This window comes from Mus caroli, chromosome 7, assembly GCF_900094665.2.
Source record: "Mus caroli chromosome 7, CAROLI_EIJ_v1.1, whole genome shotgun sequence".
Lineage (NCBI taxonomy): Eukaryota > Metazoa > Chordata > Mammalia > Rodentia > Muridae > Mus > Mus caroli.
In genome coordinates, this window is record NC_034576.1 from 16,142,592 (window position 1) to 16,158,066 (window position 15,475).

Here is a 15,475-nt window from a genome sequence, read left to right on the forward strand (position 1 = left end):
AGTCTCCCACTATTATTGTGTGAGGTGCAATGTGTGCTTTGAGCTTTACTAAAGTTTCTTTAATGAATGTGGCTGCTCTTGTATTTGGAGCATAGATATTCAGAATTGAGAGTTCCTCTTGGAAGATTTTACCTTTGATGAGTATGAAGTACCCCTCCTTGTCTTTTTTGATAACTTTGGGTTGGAAGTTGATTTTATTCGATATTAGAATGGCTATTCCAGCTTATTTCTTCAGACCGTTTGCTTAGAAAATTGTTTTCCAGCCTTTCACTCTGAGGTAGTGTCTCTCTTTTTCCCTGAGATGGGTTTCCTGCAGCAAAATGTTGGGTCCTGTTTGTGTAGCTAGTCTGTTAGTCTATGTCTTTTTATTGGGGAATTGAGTCCATTGATATTAAGAGATATTAAGGAAAAGTAATTGTTACTTCCTATTATTTTTGTTGTTAGAGTTGGCATTCTGTTCTTGTGGCCGTCTTCTCGTAGTTTTATTGAAGGATTACTTTCTTGCTTTTTCTAGGGCGTGGTTTCCATCCTTGTATTATTTGTTTTTCCTGTTTTTATTCTTTGAAGGGCTGGATTTGTGGAAAGATATTGTGTGAATTTGGTTTTGTCATGGAATACTTTGGTTTCTCCATATGGTAATTGAGAGTTTTGCTGGGTATAGTAGCCTGGGCTGCCATTTGTGTTTTCTTAGTGTCTGTATAACATCTGTCCAGGATCTTCTGGCTTTCATAGTCTCTGGTGAGAAGTCTGGAGTAATTCTAATAGGCTTGCCTTTATATCTCACTTGACCTTTTTGCCTTGCTGCTTTTAATATTTTGTCTTTATTTAGTGCATTTGTTGTTCTGATTATTATGTGTCGGGAGGAATTTCTTTTCTGGTCCAGTCTATTTGGAGTTCTGTAGGTTTCTTGTATGTTCATGGGCATCTCTGTTTTTAGGTTTGGTTCGTTTTCTTTTATAATTTTGTTGAAGATATTTGCTGGCCCTTTAAGTTGAAAATCTTTATTCTTATCTACTCCTATTATCTGTAGGTTTGGTCTTCTCATTGTGTCCTGGATTTCCTGGATGTTTTGAGTTAGGATCTTTGTGCATTTTGCATTTTCTTTGATTGTTGTGTCCATGTTCCCTATGGATTCTTCTGCACTTGAGATTCTTCCATTTCTTGTATTTTGTTGCGGATTTTCGTATCTATGTTTCCTAATTTCTTTCCTTTGGTTTCTATCTCCAGAGTTGTCTCCCTTTGGGTTTTCTTTATTGTTTCTACTTCCATTTTTAGATCCTGAATGGTTTTGTTCAATTCCATAACCTGTTTGGTAGTGTTTTACTTTAACTCTCTAAGGCATTTTTGTATTTCTTCTCTAAAGGCTTCTAGCTGTTTACCTGTGTTTTCCTGTATTTTCTTCTCTGCCATCATCATAAGAAGTGACTTTAGATCCATGTCTTGCTTTTCTGGTGTGATGGTGTATCCAGGACTTCCTATGGTGGGAGTGTTTGGTTCTGATGATGCCAAGTAACCTTCTGTTGTTTCTGTTCTTACGCTTGCCTCCTGCCATCTGATTATCTCAAGTATTTGCTGTCCTCAATATATCTGATTGGAGCCTGTCCTTCCTATAATCCCAGTTGATTCAGGATTCCTCAGAGTCCAGATTTCTCTGTGATCCTTTGTTTGTGGGCTCCTGTGAACCTGAGATCCTGGGTGTGTCAGAGTTCTTGGCAGTCAAGTTCCTCTGAGACCCTGAAATACTGGTGTGACCAACCTTCTTTTATCCTGGGATTCTGTTGTCAAAGACCCTGGGCGTGTTATAGTGCCTGGAAGTGGTGTCTCCTTTGAGGAGCGTGGAGCTGTCTAGTCAGTGGTCCTAAGATGGCATGGAGAGTCCTCTAGGGACTGTGGGTGTGTCTGTCAACTCTTCATATGAGGTGACCCGGTGCTGGTGGTGCTGGCATCAACCAAAAGGGCTTAAAGCCCTTCTTGATGTCCTCTACCAGCATCATGGGATATGCTTGTAAATCCGAGTCTTGCTTTTCGGGTGTGTTGGGGTATTCAGGACTGGCTGAGGTGGGAGTGCTGGGTTCTGATGATGGTGAGTGGTCTTGGTTTCTGTTAGTAAGATTCTTACATTTGCCTTTTGCCATCTGGTAATCTCTGGAGTTAGTTGTTATAGTTGTCTCTGGTTGGAGCTTGTTCCTCCTGTGATTCTGTTAGCCTCTGTCAGCAGACCTCGGAGTCTAGCTCTCTCCTGAGTCTCAGTGGTCAGAGTACTCTCTGCAGGCAAGCTCTTCTCTTTCATGGAAGGTGCACAGATATCTGGCGTTCAGACCTGCCTCCTGGCTGAAGATGAAGGCCCGAAACAGGGCCTGTCCCAGAAGATTTGTTGCCTCTGCAGTCTGCATGCTCACCTGCACAGATTGGTCTCCAAGGGACATGGGACACAAGATGGCTCTCTCACCTGCTCTGGTGGTCAGAGCCCTCCCAGTTGGACATCTCTCCTCTGGCGGGGAAGATGCCTGTATGTCTGGAGCCCGAAATAGGGTCTATCCCAGAAGCTGTGTCGTTTCTGCAGTCTGCTCGCTCACCCTTCGTAGTCTGTGAGCTGACCTGCGCAGACTGGTCTTTGAGGGACCTGGGAACCAAGATTGCTCCCTCCCCTGCTCTGAAAGCCTTTAGCTTTTTTGAAGCACATAGCTGGGTAGTATAAAGCTCATTTATATTGTCATGTGACCATCACCACTGTTCATTTCTGTAGCATTTCTAAACTTATCCTGCTCCTTCCAGCAGTGTCTCACTCCATCTCCTGTTGTCTATACATTTGACCAAACATGTCATCTTGTTATTTGATGTCAATATTTCTAGAAGCACAGCTCAGGTGTGTGTTTTGGTCACCAGTCCCTTAAACTTCTATAGATCCTTTAGAATTTTCTCCAAATAACTTTCATGTTATATATAGATATATTCTATAGCTGACCACCTTCTATTTCTTTGTGTTGCCGAATTGTATTTAGGATTCCTAAGGGAATATCAACCAGAAGTGGTCACAGCAGCATCCCTGTGTTGATCATGCTCTTAGAGGGAAAGCTGTCAGTGTCCTCTTTGCATCCTGAGTTGGTTTTGGTATCTACATGCACCCCTATCGCACTGGCATTGTCTTCTATTTCTAGTTTGTCTGTTTTCATCATTAAAATCTGTTCACACTTGCCTAATGTCTTCATTGATTCACTTATGAGTTACTCATGGAATCTGTTTTGTGTCTCTTCATGCTTCTATCTCTGTAGGTTCTGGAACTTCTGGGCATGTGTCTGCTTCTTCTCAGTCAATCTACAGTTAGCACATAAGTATTTAGTGCTTGTGGAGTTTTTAGTATTCTGAAGAATGGATAGTTAGGTCTCAAATTTCAGTTCTGGTATTAATGTTAATCTTGTAAACACAATGTTAATCTCATTAAAGGTTGTCAATATTGTTTGTCTGAAGAATAAATTTTTGATCCAGTGATTTTTCTATTATCATTTATTTATATCATTATTCTAATCTGTGGTAACTATAGCAGGGACTATGGAGGAAAGATGCTGCCTGGCTTCACTCCAGTTACCTGTTCAGTTACCTTCTCCTTGTACATCTCAGGTCCACCTGTGTAGGAATGGCACCATCCACAGTGGGCTGTGCCTTTTTATATCAATAAATAACCAAGTAAATGCTTCAGGTATACACCCACAGATCAAGATAATGGAGGCAATTTCTTGAGTTTCTCCAGGTGTCTCTATCTTGTGTCAGGTGCTATATACAAAGTAACACATATGTTGAATATACCTGGCCCATCAGGTGATTTTCAGCAAGGTCTAGTGACTAGTTTCTATAGGTCAGATTATCTTTATCCACCTAAACCTCAAGTAAGCTCTCCATGTGGTTCATACATCTGAGAGAAGGGATGTTAATAACTAAGGACTAAAAGGCTCTGTTGCAAAACCTGCCTGACCCTTCATGCTCATAGATTATTCCTAGATTCATGCTCCCATAAAACAGTAGTGGCTCGTGTCAATCATCATGAAACATCTGATCAGAATGGCTCCTGTTGTGGTCCAGCTGTACTACTGAGCTGAGAGAGGGCCTACTCTTTGTCTTTTGGCTCAGGTTCCTGTTTGCACTTCAAGTCCTGAGGACAGGCTCTGAGGCTTCTCACTGAAGCAACATGGGAACTCTCATTCCAACCTACCTGTGGGGCAGGCTTATCCAGCAAAGCCTTGGGGGTGGGCATGGGCTCACGCTCAGCAGTGGAGGTCAGTGCATCTGGAGGGACACAATGCTATGTGCTGTAAGGCAGTCCTAGGTCTGTCTACCACCATGCTCTATAGATTAGCTCACACAGGATGCCCCACCATCTCTGAGCACTCAGGTCCCCTGCATCTGCCTGTGATTTACCTCTTCATGCCTTTTCCTTGGACAGTGGTTGGCAGAGAGATGAGATGTCAGCATTAGTGGAAAAAAGTACTTGCATTGGTCAGAGGACCCACAAAGGGGAATCTCCTGTCTGCCTTCTGCACAACACTGTTACACACAACCACAAGTAACAACTCCAGCCTAGTGGAGGCTGGGAACTTGGTAGCATTAACATGTGAACATGAGATTCAGGATATAATCTACCCTATGGTGGATAAGTGGTCAGAGCCTGTCAGAAGGTGATAGGCTGAGGCTGTTTGACATCCATAGGACACTCTAATCTGAGTCATGAGGACTGGCACTGAGTACCAGTCAATGCTACTACTCTCAACTTGATGTTTCACTCCTGAGCCTTCCTCTCCTTGCATCTCTGATTTCTTTTATCTCAACCTGAAATGTTATTCCAATACCTCTAAGCCTTAGGCTGTTTAGGGTAGTTGCAGGGGCTTCCCAGTAAAGAATGTCCTTAAGGGCATGCCAACTGAATTTTGTCACAAACTCATGACCTTCTGTCCCCTCCATTAATGTCTACAATGGCTGTTCTGTAGACTGTATACCCTGGTTTTGACCTGTGATAATACCCTTCTATTTCCCACATGAGAAGAGAAAACTCAGAGATGGGGGCCAGCAGCTCAGAGGTCTGCTCCTAGATATGTTCCTGCTTCACATGTGACTGGCTCTGCTCTGTGGTTGAAGAAGTTGTCTGGCTGGCCTTCCTGAGTCAGGATAATAGAGGTTTACAATGATTTGACGATGCTATTTAATTGGTTCTTCTTAAGGTTAAGCATAGGTCAATGATGGACATCAGAAAATCAGAATCAGGGAATTGGAAATGTGAACCTCAGGGTAGGACCCCTCAGAGCTGAGTCCTGGCTCTGAATATCCAGCTGTGTGAGCACATGTGGTGCTCATAGATAATAATGTGCACTCTCTTAGAGAATTGGGAGTGTCCTGTCCTGAGTAGCACACTAACTGTCAAAACGACAGGTCATGAAGTATCCATGTAGTGACTAGTTCTCAACAGAGACATCTTAATCAGGTCACTCTTCAGAATTGTTTGTGATGAATTGTCTTGATTGTCTTAATGTAGGAGGATGGAGGTTACTATGGTAGTGCCATCCCTATGTAGGTGGTCTTGGGTTGTCTATGTAAGTTAGCTAAACTGAGGCCAGATATATAGATAGGTAGATAGATATATGAATAGATAGAGGCACATAGAGAAGCAGAGACAGAGAAACACACACAGAGACAGATATATTGATAGATACAGAGACAAAAAGACAGAGCTGACAATTACCTTTCCTCATCAGCTCCTGCATTCAAGTTCCTGTCTCAAATTTCTGTCCTATCTTCACTTAGAAATGGCTTTGGCCTTAAGGTGTCAGGCAAATAAATCCTTTGCTCCATAAATTGCTGATATCACAGCAGCAGAAAGGCAAATAGAACAGAGTCTCTGGTGCTGAGCATAGAACAGACTCATTTAAACCATATGTAATATTCTCTGTACTCATATGCAAAGCTATTTCCATCCTTTGGGGAAAGAGAATAGACTGAGGGTCAGACCAGACAAGTGCAGGTGCAACCCCTATTCTATCAATCTCTGCCTTCAGTGTCAAGATACTATATCAGGACTTTCCTTCAATCATTTGGAGGTATTTGCTGATACTGCCCATCCTGATTCTACCCATCCTCTGGATGCATATCATCTCTGTCTCTGGACCAGGAGTTCCCAGAACAAATCTTGAACCCTCCTTAGATTCACCTCTCACTGCTTGGAATCACAGTGAGCAGGATGACTAGCCCCACAACACACTTGTGCCCAAGTGTCAGGCCACCTCACAGCACTTGAGCCTGGAGGCCATTCCTGCTGTAGACACAGACATGAACTGCAGGTCTTCTCATGTTCTCTAGGGGGTGATATAAAGACACATCATCCACGCTCAGAAAATTATTTCATTGTGTGTATACACAACTTTTGTCACCTATCCATCAGTTGAAGGCTGTTTAAGTTGTCTCCATTTTCTAGCTCCTATGCCTAGAGTAGCAATGACCATGACTGAGCAGGAGTCTGTGGAGTAGGATGTCAAGTCCTTTGATCAAATGCCAGGAGTGGGGTAGCTGGGTTATGTGGCAGGTTATTATTATTATTATTATTATTAATTAATTATTGCTAGTACTCCATAGGATTCCTATAGGGGTTGCACCAGTTTGTAACCCCACCAATAGTGAATGAGAGCTCCCCTCTCCCTACGCCCCCATCAGCAGTTTTGTAGGGTGTCAGCCATTCTGAATGGGATAATGTGAAATCTCAATGTAGTTTTAATTTACATTTCCCTAATTGCTAAGGATGATGAACACTTTTGGGGATTTTTTTCAGTCATCTATTTTTCCTTTTTTGAAAATTTTGTTTAGATTCATGGCCATTTTAAACATATGTCCTCTCTCTTTCTCTCCTGCTCCTAGGTTTTGTGAGGTCACTGCCTATGGTAGTTGGCCATGACATGTTTCATAGTGTGTTTGCTGTTGCTGGAGAGAGAAACTACTGACTATCATAGATTGGTTTTGTATCCTGACACTTTGCTGAGATTCTTGCTTCTTGATGCTTTCTGTTGGAATTTTAGAATCTCTTCTGTATAATATCATGCCTTCTGCAAATAGGGACACTTAGACTTCTTTCCCTATTTGTATCCCTTTAATTTCCTTCTGCTGTATAATTGCTCCAGTCAGTGCTTCCAGTCCTGTATTGAGGAGGAGTGAAGATAGTAGGCAGCTTGTCTGCTTCCTGGTTTAAGAGGGATTGCTTCAACATTTTCCTCTTTTCAATGCTATTGGTTGTAGTCTTGCTACATATAGTCTTTATTATATTAATGTATGCTCCCTCCATCCCTTACTTCATCAAGGACTTTTAGCATGAAGGCACGTCAAATTTTGTCAAAGACTTTTTTCTGTACCTAATGTGATGATCATAATAGGTTATGTTTAAGAGTGTTCTATCTATCTATCTATCTATCTATCTATCTATCTATCTATCTATCTATCTATTGAAATACCGTTCAGATTTAAAGACAAAGAAATAAGAAAACTAACAGAAAAATGGGTGGAACTAGAAAATGTACTGATCATAGGAACCAAAACCAAGACCAAAGACAAATGCCCTATATTCTTTCTCACTTGCAGTTAGCAGATTAGTGTCTTCAGATATATGAGCTTAACCACAGATAGCCAGAGAAACCAGGAAAGTTAAGAGACCGTGAGGACAGGGAACACAACATTGATTCAAATGGATGTGCCATCTGCTCTTCCCCTTACACTGCTCTATGTCTCTTTTTCTTGGTGTGAAAGAATACACTGAGCAACAGCACTTTAGGGTAGAGTAAAAGGTCCATTTCCCTTCTGGGTCTGGGTCATTTTGTAGCATGGAAGGATATCAAGGCACAAAAAAAGATTATGGCTGGCTCATTCAGTGGCTGACTCTCTGGCTTATGCTTAGCTAATTTTCTTATACAACCTGTATGACCAAGGACCATCTGCCTAGGGATGGTGCTGCCCACAGTGGCCTGGGCCCTCCTTCCTCAATTAAAAGACCCTGAGGCAGGAGGAGCACTGGGAAATAGAATATTGGGTCCAGGTGCTATGGAGAGGAAATGGGAAAAAAACAGGGAGGTCTTTATTGTGGAGAAGGAGTAAGGGCAATAATGAAGGAGAAGGAAGTGGAGGTATAAATAACACTAAAGAGGTTTGAAAAATCTACTAGAAGATCATATTAGTTTGTATTTATCTAAGCATGTATATTTAAATGAGGCTGTACTACTCCCCCTAAGAGCCATGGACTAACAAAAATACAGTGTCAGGGATAAGAAACCTCACTTCAAATTGTTGTTCAGTTTAGTTCAAGAATTCCCAAGTGATATATAACATTGATGTTACCCTTGGTTGCCTCCTAGAAATTGTAGATAGATTCTTCTTGTTGAAGACACCATGAACTTTTGGGACACAAAATTGGTACACAAGGTTGGAGGTGTCTAGCTGAATCTGAACCAGAAACCACCTAACTGAGGTTCTAGGCAAGCTGACAACAGAGAGCAGAGGAAAACAATCCATAGTCCTACTCAGTTGTGATCCTATAAAACCATAGCTCTGAACACCATGGCAAGATCCCTAATGGTGCAACAGTGGCATGGCCGTCTTGTAGGAAACCAACAACTGTGTAATTGGATATAAGTTCTGCTCAGTAGGAGGGAAATCATGCCTGGTTCTAGAATCTTAATCAAATACTCATGGCTAGTGAGGTCATGGATCATAGAGGAGAACCTAAGTGGCTTCTTTTCTAAATCAGTATAATTTCTAGGTTCATTTTAAATATACATTATTATATCTACAGATAAATGTTGCTATCACCATCATAAAAGAAGCTGCTTCTTCTTCTTCTTCTTCTTCTTCTTCTTCTTCTTCTTCTTCTTCTTCTTCTTCTTCTTCTTCTTCTTCTTCTTCTTTTCTTCTTTTTACAGATGAGGACCACCAAAGAAATCCAAGATTGATTGGAATGCAGGGAACAACTGACACCATGGGTTTCCATCACCAACTGATCTGTCTGTACCATAACCTCTTTGTTTGAGGGTCTGGGTACATTTTTAGAAGGGGAAGTGGAAAGAATATAAAAGCAAGAGAACCAGGATGTCTATAGTGAGATTTTTGTCTTTAATATATGACAGGAAAGCTGCAGCCAAGGTATGTCATCCACATGGCCTCTTCCACAGTCATGTCAACACCAATTGACATGCCAGCATTGATGGACAAATCTCAAGAGGATCCTCTCCTATATAAAGAGCTTTAGTAATTAATGAGTACTGAGAGAAGGAGAGTCAGTATTTTCCAGGGATGAGCCCCCGATAGGTTAACCAATCCCAAGTGGTCAGATAAACACATTTACACATGGGTAGCACTAAATGGATCCAACAGGTAGTATTTATATATTTATATACAGAAATGTAATAATGATAGTTGAAGAAGAAATCATGAAGTTGAGAAAGAGGAGAAGGCATGGGAGGAGGGGTAGTAGAGAAAGTGATTGAATGCAATGATCGTGTAGAAAATTCTAAAACAATGCACTTTTAAAGAAATTCTTCTTAAAGAAAGAGAATGAAAATAAGAGAGAGCTAGGGAGAGTGAGAGAAGGAGAAGTAGCTGTTCTGAGAGTGTGGAGAGGGCTGAGGAGCCTCTTCTGAGAGCACTCTTCATTTCTGGGCCACACCATTGAGCAGTGTTCTTCCAATCCCAGACAAAGGAAAAGCCTAATCCTTTGTAACCTTAAAGGGGCAGTAGGAAGCTGCACACTATGTGATGTAGTTCAGCGTAGTGTGACAAGGAACATGGAGGAGCATGGGATTATAAACTGAGAGTAATTGGGTCTCAGCACAGACAGCTCCTCCACTCTGCTCTAGAGTGATCTGCAGGAGGTGTGGCCTGATTAAGGCTGTAGGAAAGTGGCCTAAAGCTACAGCCCTGTGTCCTAACACATAGATGAGGTGGCATTGTCTTGACAGTGGACAGGAGGAGGGGGTTGAGAGAATGGCTCCTAAGATAAGAGCTTGAGAGAGGACTTAGGGCTTGCTCTTGTGGGGGTTGTGCAAGGCAGAGGGGGACAGAAGCTAATCTACAGGAAGTTCTCAGTGAAGAGCACACGATAAAGGATGTGGAAAATCCAGACTGTTCTCTCTTCGAAGTCAATCACCATTGGCCATTATATGCTGAAGACCAAAGACCCAGGCTACCAGCTATGAGAGAGTGAGTCTCCAAATGAATATCATACCAGGCCGAGCCACTGAGATGGTTCTGTGGGTAAAGGCACTTGCTGACAAGGCTGATGTGCTGAGTTCAATGTCCAAATCACTCATGGTGGAACGAGAGGACCAACTCCTTCATGCCCTCTAACCTTCTTATGCTAACAGAAGCATTTTCCCACTCACGAAAACACACACATATCCTCTGTCTGTCTGACACACGTAAAATGCATAAATAATGTAAACTTAAAAATAAAACTGAATATTAGCTTATTTTGTTATCTACTGCCATGAGACTCTCTCAAAAGTCACTGTGTTGGTATACTCATCAATGAATGAATGAATGAATGAATGAATTCATCCATCCTTTCAGTTATTCTTCCACAGGAGTCTGAGCCTTTTCTAGGCACTGCTCCTTCCCACAAACATAGGCAGATTTCTTTTTTCTGAAGCTCTAGTTGTCATGGACTGGAAGGCAGACTGGCATCTTGAAAGTAAAATTAGGGAGGGGTTGGCTGGAACCACAAAGGGAATAAAACAAGAAAATGAGAATGGTGGGCTAGGGAGATGCTCAGTGGTTAAGGGTGCTTGCTGCATTCCCAGAAGACCAGAGTTCAGTTCCCAGCATCCATTTTAGGCGACTTCACAAAGCCATGTAATTCCAGCTCCAGGTGATTCCATACAGTCACCTGCCTCAGAGGGCTCCTGTATGCATATAGTACACAAGCACACACATACACTAAGGTAAAATAAACCTCATAAAGTGAATGATAAAGAGATGACCTAGGGTCTCTAGAGGAAGAAGTTAGTGAAGACATTGATCCACCCACAAATGCTCTTCAGAGTGAGCAGAGATTACATAGGGGGAATGACATGGTCAGGGGCACTGACTGAAAATAGGTCATGTCATATTGCTCCCACATACTCCAAAGTCTCCTACCAGTACTACAAACCCTGTGACACACACACTGAGGCAGAGGAATGAACATGTCTGCTTAGGACACAGGACCCAGATTCCTACCAAATGTAAAGATTCCCCTCTTTCTCTTCTTCCAGCCATATTTTTCATTCATTTTTCTGAAGGAAAATTTAGATATTTATTTGTGTGTGTTTAAGTCTGTGTACAACACACATGCATATGGTACCTGCAGAAGTCTGAAGAGGCCATCAGACCTCCTAGAACAGGAGTTAAAGGCCATGATGAGTCATCCCGTGGGTGCTGGAAATTGAACCCACGTCCTCTGAAAGAGCAACTGGTTCTCTTAACCACTAACCCATCTCTCCAGCTTTTTGCCTCACTTTCAAGCTGCTGGTACCCTCCCCACGCTGCTCTGCTCACTATTGGTACACAATGCAGCCTAAGGGGAAAATGTTCCATTTGTTCTTAATGGACAGAGAGTTTCAAGCCTTTCACTGACACAAGGGGAAACTGGGGTTGACAGCCATGGACTTGCACAGTTTGAAAGAGCCGCCAATCAAAACCTTTTGGGGTCTGCATACAGTGTGAGAGGCACAATGTACACCAGTGGATCACTGCCCTTACAGAGAACACCATACAGCTGGGTACAGGATATCTTGAGACTTCAAATCTCAAATGCTGAGGTTGAACCTACACAAACACATGTGTATCACCATGAAAACAGTCAATGGTTTGTGTGACCTCTGGGTGCTAGGTGGGATGTTTTTATGGTACACACACTGGTCTTGACTGTTCCTGCTTCCTGCCAGTATGTTGTGTCCACACTGGGGTTTTAGAATTTAGTGCAGGAAACACCTAGAGTACACAAACTAAAATATATGAATGTTTTATTTGAATTCACACTGTTGAGAGCAAAATATACTTTTGGGGGAAGTAACTCAGCCAAAGAATCACGATAAGCCCAGATTGTGTGGGTCTCACCACAAATGCAGCCTGAGAAAAAGATCCTTGAGACCAAATCTGGCTAAGGGAGCTCTTCAATCTTAATAGAAGAGACTGCCAGGAAGTCCTGGCTCCAGATAACTGTTCCAGGCTCTTGACTCCAGGTGACCTGGGGCAGTGTGAGCAGGGTTGGAATCTGTTACATTGAACAGAATGACTTATGAGCTGTCTGAATCTCCCAGCCATAATCTTGTTTTGTGCCTTGATATACTTCCATGTTACAAAATGACTCAGACCCACAAGGGAAAAAACCCTTTTTACTCTCTCCTAAAGTGTTGTTGCTCAGTGTGTTCTTTATCACACCAAGAAAAAGAGACCTAGAACAGTGAAGAGCAGATGGCACTTCCATTTGAATCACTGTTGTGTCCCCTGTCCTCATGGTCTCTGAAGTTTTCTGGAAGACACTAATTACAAACTGCAAGTGGGAAAGAACACGGGGCATTTGTCTTTGGAGTTGGTTTTGGTTCCTATGATCAGTCTACTTTCTAGTTCCACCCATTTTTCTGCTATTTTTTATTTCTTTGTGTTTACATCGGAATAGTATTCCAATAGATAGGATAGATAGATAGATAGATATGTGTATATAAACACTGTAAACATAAGCTATATTATCTTCTCTAGGTGCAGAAAAACGTCTTTGACAAAATCTAACATGCCTTAATGATAAAAGTTCTTTACAAGAAATAACATTATATAGTGCAGGTAAAGAGAACACATTATTTCCAAAAACCCATGTGCATTTGTAACTAAGCAACTCATTATAGATTAACAAAGTGTAAGCAAGCAAAGTAGTTTTCTCAGCCAGTTTCTCTTAATGGCAGGAAGAAATTTACAAAGAAGGTAGTAATTAGTTTATCATTTATCTTTAAAAGTAATCATGCAAAAAGCTTAAAAGAATTACAAAGCCAAAATTTTCTATAAAAGTCTACCTTAAATCCTCAGAATGCACATTACTCATTTGCAACTTTCAATAAATCTCATCAGGAAGCTGAGGGCAAAAATGGGAATATCATCACTAGCCAGCCTCAATGAGAGTCAGGTCAGTCAGTGCTGCCATTGCTCTTGTTCCCTGACCATAAAAGGCCCTAGCTTAACTACTAAGAGTGTGACTTTCTGAACTTCAGATTGTTCCCTAAGACTTTCTACATCAGATCCAGTAGTAAAAACATCTCAACATAGTTTCACTAACAATTTTATTTTTCCAAATGTTTTCTAAGGGTGATGGTCATTGTGGACAGTCTACATCACTAAGTTCTTTCCTAGGGTGGGGTTTGAATCATTAATCTGCCCCAGCAGCAATGTCTGAAAGAGATCAATCATTATTATTGTGAATGCCAGAAATATTGCCCAGTGAGGGACTGGAAGACCCCTTAGATTTTTCACATAATTTAGATGAAGAGGGATATGAGGGCAGCAAGCAGAGCAGACCTTCATAACAGCGTGAAGTCCTCAGGACACTAGTCCTCTGGCCATGTCACAGTGAGGCTCATTCATGGGCTGTAGTAACCAGTGGGCCACATTCCATGAGTTCTAAAGTCATTTCCAAATGTTGTTCCTCCTGTACGGCCCTCGACAATTAAGTCTAGTGAATTCTCTCCTGCTGAGGAATAGATCTGGATAGCTGTTCTGCCCCAGTGTCAGGGTCTTGTTCATATTTAAGGCTACTTAAAAAAAAACATTTTATTATTTATTTATTTTATTTTTATTAGGTATTTATTTCATTTACATTTCCAATGCTATCCCCAAAGTCCCCCACCTGCTCCCCCATCCATTCCCCCACCCACCCACTCCCACTTCTTGGCCCTAGCGTTCCCCTGTACTGAGGCAGATAAAGTTTGCACGACCAATGGGTCTCTCTTTCCATTAAGGCTTCTTTGTAGACACTGCAGCATTTGTTCCCCAAGTGTGCTGTCATGGGAAAACTGAGACACAGAGAACACAAAGTCCACATGAGCCTCACATAGGCCACAGGCGACAGATGTGAAGCACAAGCTATCTGTCTCCAGCCACGTATCCAGTGTCTCCACCCTGGAGGCCTTCACTGGTGTCTGTGAATCAGGGAGGAGCTGATGTTAATCTTGGTCATCAGCTGCTTAAGGGGACATCTTGTCCAAGAATTGAGCACAAATGGACAGTTAGATCTGACTCTAGACCTAAGTCACCTGCCTCTGGAGAATTTCTGAGCAATTCTAGGTCTGTCAGCCCACGTACTAGACAGGAAATCATGTGTTTCTGGTGTGACTCGAAGTCACTCCTCCTGGAAGGTGAAGGATGGGGTTCTGTTTAGTTCCCCTTACTTCAGTAGGTCCTTCCTGTAACACAGGACTTTTTCTGCTCAGGGAGTCACTGATTTCTTCTTTTTATTTTATTTTACTTTATTTTATTTTTTATTAGATATTTTCTTTATTTATATTTCAAATGCTATCCCGAAAGTTCCCTATACCCTACCCACGCCCTGCTCCACTACCCACCAACTCCCACTTCTTGGCCCAGGTGTTCCCCTGTATTGGGGCATATAAAGTTTGCAGTGGGGCCACTCTTCCCAATGATGGCCGACTAGGCCATCTTCTGATACATATGCAGCTAGAGACATGAGCTCTGGGGGTACTGGTTAGTTCATAATGTTGTTCCACCAATAGGGTTGCAGACCCCTTTAGCTCCTTGAATACTGCCAGTGCAGAGAGCTGGCCGTATTGCACCCCTTTAGCTTTTTCTCTAGCTCCTCCATTGGGGGCCCTGTGTTCCATTTTATAAATGACTGTGAGCATCTACTTCTGTATTTGCCAGGCACTGGCATAGCCTCATATGAGACAGCTATATCAGTGTTCCTTCAGAAAAATCTTTTTTTTTTTGACTGTCCTAAATTGTTTATTGGATACGAATTTTACAAATATCACGTGTATTAGCGGTAACGGTGGAGCTGGCGAGTATTGTGCCTTCTCCAGGCTGCACCACCAATAGTGTGGTGGAACTTGTGGCCCTTTCCAAGGCCACAGCTCTTTCAGCCAGCAGATGTCAGCCCACGCATCTCTCTGTGTTTGTGGACTGGTTTGGTGATCCACTGGGTGTCAGAATTTCTTCTGATAGCTTTATGGAACGGATCAATGAGGATAACCTCAAAAATTTATATGTGGAATCTTCACCAACCCAGTAGGAATTCAGTACTCTCAAAGCCCCACAATGGCGCCCAGCTCTCTCCTCAGCAACAGACTGAAGGCTTCTGGCAAATTTCAGCTGGTTAAAACAATGGTGGAAAGCCGGGCGTGGTGGCGCACGCCTTTAATCCCAGCACTCGGGAGGCAGAGGCAGGCGGATTTCTGAGTTCGAGGCCAGCCTGGTCTAC

At 42.3% G+C, this 15,475-nt stretch overlaps 1 protein-coding gene across 1 annotated transcript in view; it reads left to right on the forward strand.

The window, feature by feature from the left end:
* The window catches only part of LOC110297752 (pregnancy-specific glycoprotein 22-like), a 46,544-nt gene extending 36,951 nt beyond the window's left edge, over positions 1-9,593 (forward strand). The window contains exon 6 of the mRNA XM_029479973.1: positions 8,940-9,593. Coding sequence (XP_029335833.1) covers positions 8,940-9,046 — 107 coding nt within the window. The 3' untranslated portion in view covers positions 9,047-9,593. The remainder of the gene's footprint in view (positions 1-8,939) is intronic.
* The last annotated feature ends 5,882 nt before the right edge of the window (positions 9,594-15,475 follow it).